Raw genomic sequence first — 13,760 nt, forward strand, 5'->3', positions numbered from 1 at the left:
GCAAATTTAAACAACAATCCAATTTACTTCTATTATTTATTTTGCTTCATTTTTTAGATATCCTTAGTTATAAAAAAGCAATGTACATGGGTGAGCCAATCACATGAGGCTTTTAAATGCAGCAACCAATCAGCAGCTACTGAGACTATCTAGATATGCTTTTCAGCAAAGAATATCAAGAGAATAAAACAAATTAGATAATAGAAGTAAATTAGAAAGTTGTTTCTATATCATGAATGAAAAAAAAATGGGTTTCATATCCCTTTAACATACATTTTTTCCCAGCGTATTTTTGTGTGAATTGTTCAATTATTTGTTTGTATGATTTTTAAATTATGATTTAATTGTGCACTTGTGTAATATATGCATCTTCTTCCCATAAAAAAATGTAGTATACACCCCTTAGAAGCTTTATAGAATTCCATCAGGGAAATAGAAGTACTGGTGAGCATTCTTAAAGAATTTCACCAGCCCAGAGAGCTTTATAGAATCGGGCCCTAAAGCCCAGATTGGCTCCTCCAAATAAAGCAAATGGTGGATAAAGTTTGGCTATTGGTAAATTAATTGCAGTAAAAGGATATTAATTTGTTTTAAATAAAGCTATGTTATTCTTTAGTAACACAACAGTAATGTCTTGTAATTAAAAAGTTGTTTACTATCCCTTTAAGTAAAGATAATACTTTTGCTGGCATAATAAAATAGTTAAATATAGCTTTTGAGACCACATAGACAATGAATACATGTTCTTATCTCGTCTGTTATATATTTTAGTAAATCGTATAAAATATGTAATACTAATTTCTGACTGTTAACTAAGCAATTTCCTAGAGAATAGTGAAATCATCAACTATTTGTACCAAATGTATGTTCCTTTAACTTGGTAACTATTAAAGACTCCCCCTTTTATTGATTTGATGGTGTGAAATGTATTTCTTCACTATGATGTGTTGTATTTCTCTTGTCTGTCGTAATGTGAGAAATTATATTATTGAATTACTGAAAACATGAGAAAGGGATACTTAAAATGATACTGAAATGTAGCACTTTAAGTTATCATAGAGAGTCAATAAACTTGATTTCAATTAGGTTTATTCATGGCTAAACTTTCACAATATTATCACTAGTTGTGATAGATTTTGATTCTACAGTTTTTAAGGTGATATTTATATTGTTAAATAAAAATAGTATATGTTACAAGAAGTATCTAATTCTAAATGTACTTTCTTTATATCATAGGAATATACGATAGATGTGTTTTTTCGACAAAACTGGGAAGATGAAAGATTGAGATTTAAAGGACCAATGCACATATTGAGATTAAACAATCTGATGGCTAGTAAAATCTGGACGCCGGATACATTTTTTCATAATGGAAAGAAATCTATAGCCCACAACATGACAATGCCGAATAAGCTGTTAAGAATTCAGGATGATGGTACTCTGTTGTATACAATGAGGTACGTCTTTTATTTTATATATGCACATGAAAAAAGAAAGGACTAATGATAATATTCAAAAGTCAAAGAATGGCAAGGCCGCACCAATGCAAATTTGTTTAACTAATATTGTATTTATTGTGAGAACAAAAAGTAACACTTATCACCATTTATTAAGACCAAATGTTTGCTAAGTATGACATCACAACTAATAATAAAGGATATAAACACAGATGGAATCAGTTAGCTAGGTAACCACAAAATAGGAAGCACTTAGTGCACATAGCACGCTCCCAAACCAGCTAAACTGATGTATTGAAAGTTCCTTTTGCAGCAAAAAATAAGGAGCACTTAGTGCAAAAGCACGCTCCAAAATTTAATAACAAGAGTAGGATATTTGACACGGAAAATGTCCACATCCAAATGTTAGAAAACTTTGGTGCAATTATATCAATTGTGGATCAATCCCAAAAGGAATTATACTTGTATGCAGCAGTTGATGTAATAGAATGACCCATCTTGCAAAAGTACCTTATAACTTTATGATCCGTCCACCGGTAGAAGGGAAGCTGATAACATCACCATTTAGCACTTTTGTGCATTTTCTCTTGAAACTTGAATACAGAAGTTCCATGGTAATGCTGTGCCAGGTGATCAGAAGTATCCAGGAGATCTCGTTCAATATAACACCCTTTTTGCTGCTTTTGACATTTATATCCAAAGTGCAATACTTTATAGCTGAATATCAATCAGGGCAGTCTTCACCAAACAAACACCATGTGTATAATGCCAGATGATGCGTTTCGCCCCTCCCACTTGGGGTTTGGCCAGGGCTTCGTCAGATAGCTGTCAGTGAGCCCAAACGGCTCTTTTATATCCTCCACACATCTTCTTTTATGCTTTCTTAAAGCCATATCACATAATTATTACTGATGAAAACTATTTGAAAATATGTATTAAAAGGACTAGTTACATAGAGAGTGGCAACGATATAATTTTTAAACAAATACATTTGTATTGTTACATTTTCTGTTGTAACTATCATAGCTCATGCTAATCATAAACAAGTAAAAAACAGCAAAAACAAAAATACAAATAAATAAACAATATGTGACTGGCAAAGACGTTTTAACAAATGTATGCTTACTATAGGAAACAGGCATATTCTATTTTTTCATTTAACCCCTCAGGGGCTAAAATTTGCAATCTATACATCCATTTTGATTCTTGTTTAGAAGAATTTTGTCATAATTACCACCTCTTCTCTTTAATTTAGGATGCTCTATGTCTATCAATTTTAAACAGGTGTAATTCGCATCATGACACACTGCAAAATGTCTAGCTACTCGACTATCAACAACCTTGTGCTTTATGTCATTTCTATGCTCTTTTACCCTATCTTTCAGTTCTCTGCCAGTTTTCCCAATAAAATATTTCGGGCAAGAACAGGACAATAAATAGATGACCCCCTGATGTATTGCAAGTTATCCAATTGTAAATGTTTTGTTTGGATCAGTACCAAAAGTTTTTTTTTTTTTGTATATGACTGCAGTACGTGCACTTGCCAAAAGGGTGACACCCAAGAGGCCTACTTATCAAGCCGTCAACCGCAAATATGCTGGAATTCCGCAGCGTAATTGTGGAGAGCCTGATTCCCCTTAGTTATCAAACCCTACAGACCTGCAACATTTGAAATCTGTGACGTAACATACGATCCGCCGGTCTCAGTCCGATACAGATTGATGCTTACGTCATTACAGATGTTCCGAATGCAAATTCGGCACTATCTGACTACTTTTGCTAGTTAACAAATACCTACCAGGTATGCTCGCCACTATTCCGGCCCAGTGTACCTGGAGGCGGCGGATGCCATAGGAATCAATGGGAGTCTGAAAGCAGCGAAAGCTCATGTTCCCTGCTGCCCGATATCCCATTGATTCCTATGGGAGATTAAAAGTTATGTTTACACCTAACACCCTAACATAAGACCCGAGTCTAAACACCCCTAATCTGCCTCCCCCTACACCACCACCACCTACATTATACTTATTAACCCCTAATCTACCGCCCGCCACCGCCGCCACCTACATAAAGTTATTAACCACTATCCCGCCGCTCCTGGAGCCCACCACAACTAAATAAATGTATTAACACCTAAACCCCTGGCCTCCCACATCACTACCACTTACTAAACCTATTAACCCCTAAACAGCCAGCCCCCACATCGCCATAAACTAAATTAACCTATTAACCCCTAAACCTAACAACCCGCTAACTTTATATTAAATATTAACTCATCCCTATCTTATAATAAATTTAAACTTACCTTTAGATTTAATTTAAACTATATTAAACTATTAATTAATCTACCCTAACTATGATACTAAAATTACATTAAACTATATTAAACTATTAATTAATCTACTCTAACTATTATACTAAAATTACGTTAAACTATATTAAACTAATAATTAATCTACACTAACTGTTATACTAAAATTACATTAAACTACAAATTAAATTAACTATATTATGTATTTAAACACCTAACCCTACTCAAATAATTTAAATCTACAATAAAAAATTACAAAGTTACAAAAAACTAACAACTAAGTTACAAAAAATAACAAACACTAAGTTACAAAAAATAAAGACTAAGTTACACAAAATAAAAAAATTATCAAAGATTTAAGCTAATTACACCTAATCTAAGAGCCCTATGAAAATTAAAAAGCCCCCCCAAAATAAAAAAACCCTAACCTACAATAAACTACAAATAGCCCTTAAAAGGGCCTTTTGCGGGGCATTGCCCCAAAGAAATCAGCTCTTTTACCTGTAAATAAAAAATACAAATACAAATTGGATCAGCCAATAGGATGAAAGCTCAATCCTATTGGCTGATTGCAACCGCCAATAGGATTTTTTCAACCTTAATTCCGATTGGCTGATAGAATTCTATCAGCCAATCGGAATCTAAGAGACGCCATCTTGGATGACGTCATTTAAAGGAACATTCATTGTTCAAGAAGACGTCGAACGAAGAGGATGCTCCGCATCGTATGTCTTGAAGATGAAGCCGCTCCGCGCCGGATGGATGAAGATAGAAGATGCCATCTGGGTGAAGACTTCTGCCGGCTTGGATGAAGACTTCGGCCACTTGGATGAAGACTTCTGCCGGCTTCGATGAGGATGGATGTCGGATCTTCAACACTGTAAGTGGATCTTCAGGGGTTAGTGTTAGGATTTTTTAAGGGTTTATTGGGTGGGTTTTAGATTTAGATTAAGAGTTGCGGTGGTTTCTGCGAGCAGCGGAATAGGGGTTAATAACTTTATTTAGTTGCAGTGGCATCCGGGAGCGGCGGGATAGGGGTTAAACAGTTTAGTATAGTGGCGGTGCTTAGTGACAGTATACAAATAAAGCTGTGAAAAAGCCGAAGAGCAGCAATATCGATGACTGTTTAGTTAACAACAGTCCGCTGCTCATCGCCCCGTACTTGGTGCGCGGCTTTTTGACAGCTTTTTAAATAAATATGGAGAGCGTATTCAGGTCCGTGGCCGCGATATTAGGCGATGTCAGGCAAGCGTGTTGGTGCCGTTGAATGCAAGTAAGTTGACGGCTTGATAAGTAGGCCTCCAACTCTTTGTTGTAAAGTGCTTAACCAGTTTGCTGGGGACAAACTTCTTTCAAACTCAGGATGTACAAGGTTATCTCTGAGACTAACTGCTCTTTTTGCAATTAACAAGGGGTAGGAAGAGAGAAAATTATGCAGTGCTCTATCAGTATGCAAAATGTGGCAATGTTTATGCATTATGTGCTGCAACTTACCCCAATGACAATTATAAGGGGTTTTTAAACGCACCATTTCTGCTTCATCACTTTTTTCACATTTTGCTCCATAGAGTATATTTTTTCTATCAGTCAAGCGTGCTCTGACCCAAGCCTTTCTAATACTTCTATTTGAATATCCTCTTTCCCTAAACCGGCCAGCTAGTTCTCTTGCTTGTCTTTCAAAAGAGGCTTCAGTGGAGCATTTTGGTTAAGACATAGAAACTGCCCCACTGGGATGCCATCCTTTAAATTATTTGGGTGATGACTGGTGACATGAAGTAAACTATTTGTGGCAGTATCTTTACGAAATACCTCGGTATATATTGCCCCATTCTGATTTTTTATTTTTAAATCTAAAAAAGTTATTGATTCTTTGCTCACTTGGTGAGTCAGGAAATGTTATGAGGATGTTTGTTTAGTTCCACCACAAAAGTCTCCACATCCTCTACAGTGCCATTCCACAAGATGAAGATGTCATCCACATAGAGTAACCATAAGAACATGTGCATCCACTCATTCTGACATACTGTGAAAAACATCTTGCAGTTCCCAGAGACCAAGATGTAAACAGGCATAGGTGGGCGCAGACGTTGCTCCTATGGCCATGCCTCTAATCTGCTTGAAAAATCTTCCTTTAAAAGTAAAAATATTGTTAGTGAGAACAAAGTTGAGAAATTTCAAAACTAATTCAGTATGTTGTTGTACTTTTTTCCCCTCAATTCCAAAAAGTATCTGGCAGCTGCCAGACCCACACTATGTGGAATTGAGGAATAAAGAGATTCCACATCTAGTGTCACAAAAAGAAAATTTTCACTAATTTTCACATTATAGAGTTTATGCAAAACATCGTTTGTGTCTTGTACGTATGAATTCAAAGTAGGTAGAAATGTTTTAAAAAAATGGTCTACATATTTAATTATACCTTCAGTAAGATCTCCCACCCCGGAAAAAATCAGCCTCCCCGGTTTTTTTTTTTAATATTTTTATGCAATTTTGGAATGCAATAAAAGGTTGGTATAACTGGAAAAGAATTGAGTAAAAAATATAATTCTTTTTTTAGAAATAAGTCCAGACAACCTACCATCATTTAACATAAAGCCAAGTTCATCACAAGACTTATAAAAGACTGTTGTGTGACTTTCATGTACTATAATGGATCATCTAATAACTGTTTGACTTGTCTAATGTAAAAATCTTGGTCCATAAGGACAACATTACCTACCGCCCTTATCGGATTGTTTTATGATTATGTCATTTGTACTGGAAAGTTCTCTTAATGCTTGTCTTTGTGATTTAGTGAGATTATCTTCAACTATGCCTGTATACATTATTTGCTCAATATCAGCTTCCACACATTTAACAAAGGTGGAGACACTAGGGGCTAAAGATAATTGATGCATATATTTGGATTTAGGTTTTAAATCAGACCTAATCTTCTTCAATTATAGTGAATGGAGAAGCTACCGAGAAGATAACTCTGGGTCGTGACACTCGGCAAGGGTGTCCCCTGTCGCATTTTCTCTTCAATTTATCCCTTGAACCGCTGGCAATTTACCTAAGGCAAGAATTTCAGGGCATTCAGCTAGGAAGGCATAAGTTAGTTATATCTCTCTTTGCTGATGATCTTTTATTATTTCTCAGTAATACGGCGACGTCTATCCCACGATTATTAAAAAATTGTAATTTGTTTAGCTCATTCTCAGGGTATAAAATAAATTATGGAAAATCGGAGATTCTATGGATACGTAAACCTATAGGTCAATGTAACCATCCTTTTATAGAATCCACCCAGATTTCTTATTTAGGAATTAAGCTAACTAGGGACCCTAATCTCTGGTATGAGCTTAATTTCAAACAATGTATTAAGGCCTTAGCTACCAAATTACAGAGTTGGAGCAACCTCCCGCTCTCACTTACAGCGCAAATTATGCTGATTAAAGTGGTGTTATTTCCCAAACTCCTGTATTTTTTGCAGAATCTCCCACTTCTGTTATATAAGAAAGATTTGATCTTCCTTAATCAGTCTTTCAATCAATTTATTTGGCAAGGTAAGAAACCTCGGATTTCTATATTTAAGTTAACTCTACCAAAAGCTTTTGGAGGGATGGCCTGTCCCCACCTGAAATTTTACAATTATGCAGCGGTAGCCAAGTTCGCTCTAGATTGGATCACTGAAAAGAATCTCGTCTCATTCTATGAGATGGAATCTAGCCTGATAAAACCCTTTACATTAAAGGCTATTATACACCATACAGCTAGCAAACTACCCGATAAAATTAATCAGTTAACGACCTTCAAATTTATTATACAGGCTTGGCAGAGCATCTGCAAGGAGCTGGCAATAGATTATCGGAAATTCGAATTTCTACCAATTTTAGGCAATCCAAGTTTTCCAGCGGCTTTGGTTCCTTCGACATTTGGGGCATGGGCGGAAAGAGGAGTGATCTATGTATCACAGCTATGTGAAAATGACAATTTTAGGCTCCGTTCGTTTGAGAGTATCTCTCAACAATTTGGACTCCTAAGGTCAAGTTTTTTTGCATACCTGCAACTCAGGCATTGGCTTGAGGAATTGAGACAAGAAACAGGTCCTGAGATAAACAACAGTAAGGTCAAGCAAGTTATAATACATTATCGTGAGGGGGTGAACACTATCTCTCAATTCTATGATACGATTATGAATTCCTTGGGTATGAAGAACATCAAGGCTTTGACGATTAAGTGGGCCAAAGCAAACTTGAGGGCAGAGAGTGAGACCTTAAAGCAAAGTATTATATTGGTTACTGGTGCTACATGTATGAGTGCATGGAAAGAATCGCATTTGAAAATATTAAATAGGGCCTATCTCATGCCAGCTAGGCTGGCAAAATGGAGTCAGGATAAAAGGAATTGCCCTAAGTGTTGTAAGGAAAAGGCAGACTTAACACATTGTTTCTGGGATTGCCCTAAAATAACCCAATTCTGGCAGAAGATTAATTTTTGGGCTAATAAGATAGTGGGGATAAAGTTTAAACTGACTCTAAACCAGATATTCTTTCTATGTAACTATAGTGTGGCTGTTCCCAACAATAGATTTATTAACTTACTTATACTGACGGGTCGGAATTTAATCTTGAAAAATTGGAGAAATCATAATTCACCTAAACTCATAGACTTCCTGAAAGAAGTGCAACATCAAATGGTGATGGAACAATGTAATTTAAGAGCTACCAATCCGAAACAGATTATTAGATTTTATAACAAATGGAAGAACTATATTCTTGCTCTCCCTGTTGAGATGCAGAGACAGGCGGTCCTTCAACACAAATCATCTACTTGGGTACAACAGCAAATAGACCGCTGTATATTTCCTAGATCGTGGTTTAGGAACGAATAAAAGGTCCCTACACAAGTCTCAGGTTAGTCTCATAGGTCCCTATGAGACTAAAAGGTCCCTACACAAGTCTCAGGTTAGTTGTCATAGCTTAGAATTAATTGAGGCTTGAGGTATCTGCTAAACTAGGGATTAGGAGCAGTCAACAGATATTAGATAGGATTCTTATTCCAAGATTCCTATTCTTTAAAGATGGTGAAGCCATCACATAATCCTCGGAGAAGAGAGAGATAAGGGCGTATATTAAGACAAGTAGAATTAAAAAATATATATATTTGTTAGAGTACCATTTGAGATTAGGATCCTTATCTGTTTCACTTCTACTTTTTCTTTTATGGCTGTATTCTTTTCTTTTTTTTCTTTTTTTATGTTAGCAGTATATGATAAAATATATACATCTGAGTTTATATACAGGGAGTGCAGAATTATTAGGCAAATGAGTTTTTTGACCACATCATCCTCTTTATGTATGTTGTCTTACTTTAAGTTGTATAGGCTCGAAAGCCTACTACCAATTAAGCATATTAGGTGATGTGCATCTCTATAATGAGAAGGGGTGTGGTCTAATGACATCAACACCTTATATCAGGTGTGCATAATTATTAGGCAACTTCCTTTCCTTTGGCAAAATGGGTCAAAAGAAGGACTTGACAGGCTCAGAAAAGTAAAAAATAGTGAGATATCTTGCAGAGGGATGCAGCACTCTTAAAATTGCAAAGCTTCTGAAGCGTGATCATCGAACAATCAAGCGTTTCATTCAAAATAGTCAACAGGGTCGCAAGAAGCGTGTGGAAAAACCAAGGCGCAAAATAACGGCCCATGAACTGAGAAAAGTCAAGCGTGCAGCTGCCAAGATGCCACTTGCCACCAGTTTGGCCATATTTCAGAGCTGCAACATAACTGGAGTGCCCAAAAGCACAAGGTGTGCAATACTCAGAGACATGGCCAAGGTAAGAAAGGCTGAAAGACGACCACCACTGAACAAGACACACAAGCTGAAACATCAAGACTGGGCCAAGAAATATCTCAAGACTGATTTTTCTAAGGTTTTATGGACTGATGAAATGAGAGTGAGTCTTGATGGGCCAGATGGATGGGCCCGTGGCTGGATTGGTAAAGGGCAGAGAGCTCCAGTCCGACTCAGACGCCAGCAAGGTGGAGGTGGAGTACTGGTTTGGGCTGGTATCATCAAAGATGAGCTTGTGGGGCCTTTTCAGGTTGAGGATGGAGTCAAGCTCAACTCCCAGTCCTACTGCCAGTTTCTGAAAGACACCTTCTTCAAGCAGTGGTACAGGAAGAAGTCTGCATCCTTCAAGAAAAACATGATTTTCATGTAGGACAATGCTCCATCACACGCGTCCAAGTACTCCACAGCGTGGCTGGCAAGAAAGGGTGTAAAAGAAGAAAATCTAATGACATGGCCTCCTTGTTCACCTGATCTATACCCCATTGAGAACCTGTGGTCCATCATCAAATGTGAGATTTACAAGGAGGGAAAACAGTACACCTCTCTGAACAGTGTCTGGGAGGCTGTGGTTGCTGCTGCACGCAATGTTGATGGTGAACAGATCAAAACACTGACAGAATCCATGGATGGCAGGCTTTTGAGTGTCCTTGCAAAGAAAGGTGGCTATATTGGTCACTGATTTGTTTTTGTTTTGTTTTTGAATGTCAGAAATGTATATTTGGGAATGTTGAGATGTTATATTGGTTTCACTGGTAAAAATAAATAATTGAAATGGGTATATATTTGTTTTTTGTTAAGTTGCCTAATAATTATGCACAGTAATAGTCACCTGCACACACAGATATCCCCCTAAAATAGCTATAACTAAAAACAAACTAAAAACTACTTCCAAAACTATTCAGCTTTGATATTAATGAGTTTTTTTGGTTCGTTGAGAACATGGTTGTTGTTCAATAATAAAATTAATCCTCAAAAATACAACTTGCCTAATAATTCTGCACTCCCTGTAGAAGACCTTATGCAACAAATTAATGTAACAAAATGCTAAGTAATTGTTTGTATTTTGTATTTTTGGTATCTTCATTCTTTTTGCTGCAATTGGAAATATGTATGATTATCTTTTCTGATTATAAATAAAAAAAAAAAAAAAAAAAAAAAAAGAAAAAATCAGACCTAATTGATATATTCTGAGGGGGGCACAATTTCTTCCTCCTCTCAAATTAAGGATGCTAAAGTTTTTAACAATTTCAACTTTTATATGTTTTTATTTTTTTTAAATTTAAAAAGTATTTTAGTTCTACTCATTTGTTCAATCTTCTAGTCTTTTATTTTTCAATTAATTTGCTTTCTCCCTCTAGAAATGTCACATTGTTTTTGTGTTTTTATCATATGTAAAACAGAAATTCTTCTCTGGAATAACTTAAAATGTAATAACTGTTTATTTAACATTTTGCTTTATTTTCTGCTTTTTGTTTTATGAACTAATATATTTCCCCCCACAATTTGTAATCCAACAGTAGAGTAATAAGACAATATTGAATTGCTTTGTTGCAAGGAATAAAAAAAGGAATGTAGTGTCTTCCCATGTTTAATAACATAAAGTTTTACTGGGAATCTTTAATCGGTACCTTGACCGATACGCCAAATTCCACCTGCTATGCCATGGAGGGATAACAACCTCGCCAGCCACTCCCCCATTGTTTGGCAGCTATTATTATTATTATCAGTTATTTGTAGAGTGCCAACAGATTCTGCAGCGCTATAAACATAGGCGGAATACAAGGAAACATTTATAGGGATCAGACAGGTAGAGGGCCCTGTCGCACTGTTGTAGTCAGCTCTAAAGAAGGTGATCTACAAACAGCATGGCTCTTAGGCTTACATGCTAAGGGGGCTCAAGGGGATAGCAATGGAGGAGAGGAAATGGTATAAAGAATGGTTAGCGTAGGTTGTATGCATCCCTGAACAGTAGAGTCTTTAGGGAGCGCTTGAAGTTTTCAAAACTAGGGAAGAGTCTTGTGGAGCGAGGCAGAGAGTACCACAAGATGGGAGCCAGTCTGGAGAAGTCCTGTAAGCGGGAGTGTGAGGAGGTAACAAGAGAGGAGGAGGTCATGAGCAGAGCGAAGGGGACGGGAGGGAGAGTATCTGGAAACAAGGTCTGAGATATACGGGGGAGCAGTGCAGTTGAGGATTGATGCAGATCATTTTATATCACATCTAACAAAGGGAACATACTTAAGAATGGATCTACTAGAGACTATGGGACACCTCAATGTGATAATATGCTCCCTGTGTTTCTCCTTTCTTCAGTGTTCAGCACTTGATGTCATTGTAAGCAGTATTGAAACCTAATAAAAATTAACTTTATTATTTTTTTTTTTTAAATAAGTATATAAGACCTGAAAAATAAAGGAATGTAGTGAAGGGTGAATGACTCTGTTGTGACACTAGTAATAGACGGTACTTTCTGGCTGCACAGGCTGGACTGGGTGCAGATCCCATGTCCTGGGAGCACAACGAGAAGAAACTCATTGCATTTCCCATACCTGGGCAGCAGTCTCAGAATAAACTGACAGCACATCCTTTGGGAGTCCAGTTTGTGACTTCAATCTATTTCCAGGTTTTCTATGTATTTTCTAGGTAAGCCACATTTAGGTTAAGACCAAAACTTTAGGTGAACTGAAGGGAAATTTTTTGGCTTATTATCTCTTGGCCTACATTGGTAAGCAAAGTCACCCATATGATGTTTTCAGTTCATGAGTAAATGCCTGCTAATGTTGTTTGCAGTGTTATCTATACACAGTAATGGACTGCATTGTGGATGCTGCTTTTGAGTCTTTCTGGGGGCAGGATTAATCATGCGCTCCCTCACAAATAAGATACATGCATTTAATTAAAGATAAAATAGCAGTGCCTCTCTGTGGCCCCTCCAGTACTTAAAACAATGAAAAAATAGTTCAGCAGCAAGGTACTCTATACCATTTGCCATTTGTACACTTAACAATATTTTTTTTAATTTTCTATTTTATAATAGCATTATATAAAGAAGATTTTCTGTCTATCATAAACACCAGTTTTAATCTTTATATACATACCATCTTCAATAGAGAATTGTTTGTACCTATACTATATGTAAAAATGAATGTATCCAAAACTTAACATCTCAAATATACTGAAATAAATCTTATTTTTATTTGGGACTGGCAATGGGATTGCATACACTCATGAAATTCAGTGTTTATTTGTGAAGATTCAAATAAAAATGAAGCTTTATATCTCAAGTCCTACTGTTCTTTAGATAGAAAGAAGATAGATAAATCGATAGATATAGGTATATAAGTATAAAACTAAGAATAGATTAACCAAAAAATTCTACTTCCATGTTAAATGTTTACATATCACTATGAAAAGAAGTAACGTAGAGATGTATTTCACATTTCCAGAGTTTGTAGTAAATTCCAAGTGCAGACAAATTTTTCTATCCATTCAATAGTTGGAAAGCTTAGAAAATCATAAAGATGATGACAAATAACCATCTTCAGGGAAACACTTCAGAGTATTCATTAAACTAATTTCCAAAACATACAAAATGTCTAATATTACTTTTTATTTTAGAAGTTTTAATGTCCAACAAGCAAAATACTGTATACTCACAAAAAGTACCAATGGCATTACTTACAATATTTATAGGACTCTGTATATCCTTGTCTGTAATAGTTCAAAACTATAAACCCATTCTTGGATCTTAGGTGCTGCAATGTATTTCTCTTATAAAGAATATAGCTGTTATTATATTTGATTCATAAAGTGCAATATTAATAAAAATGGCTGAGAGGGGGAACTTCCCTCATTGCTGAAACATGCACTGATCACACCTATCCTCAAAAAACTTTCCCTTGATCCTATCTCCCCATCCAACTACCGCCCTATTTCCCTCCTCCCTCTTGCATCAAAGCTTCTAGAAAAACTAGCTTATGCACGCCTATCCCATTTCCTTACAATAAAGTCCCTCCTTGACCCATTGCAATCTGGATTTCGTCCCCATCACTCCACAGAAACAGCAATTGTTAAGGTTACCAATGACCTACTTACAGCAAAATCAAAAGGCCACTTCTCTCTGCTTATTCTCCTTGATCTGTCCGCAGCCTTTGACAC

General features: G+C 36.3%; 1 protein-coding gene across 1 annotated transcript in view; it reads left to right on the forward strand.

Annotated features, from left to right (window-relative positions):
* GABRA2 (gamma-aminobutyric acid type A receptor subunit alpha2) overlaps positions 1 to 13,760 on the forward strand; it is a 289,596-nt gene that overhangs the window by 154,752 nt on the left and 121,084 nt on the right. The window contains exon 3 of the mRNA XM_053700268.1: positions 1,237 to 1,457. Coding sequence (XP_053556243.1) covers positions 1,237 to 1,457 — 221 coding nt within the window. The remainder of the gene's footprint in view (positions 1 to 1,236; positions 1,458 to 13,760) is intronic.

Source organism: Bombina bombina, chromosome 2 (genome assembly GCF_027579735.1).
Source record: "Bombina bombina isolate aBomBom1 chromosome 2, aBomBom1.pri, whole genome shotgun sequence".
NCBI classification, from domain to species: domain Eukaryota; kingdom Metazoa; phylum Chordata; class Amphibia; order Anura; family Bombinatoridae; genus Bombina; species Bombina bombina.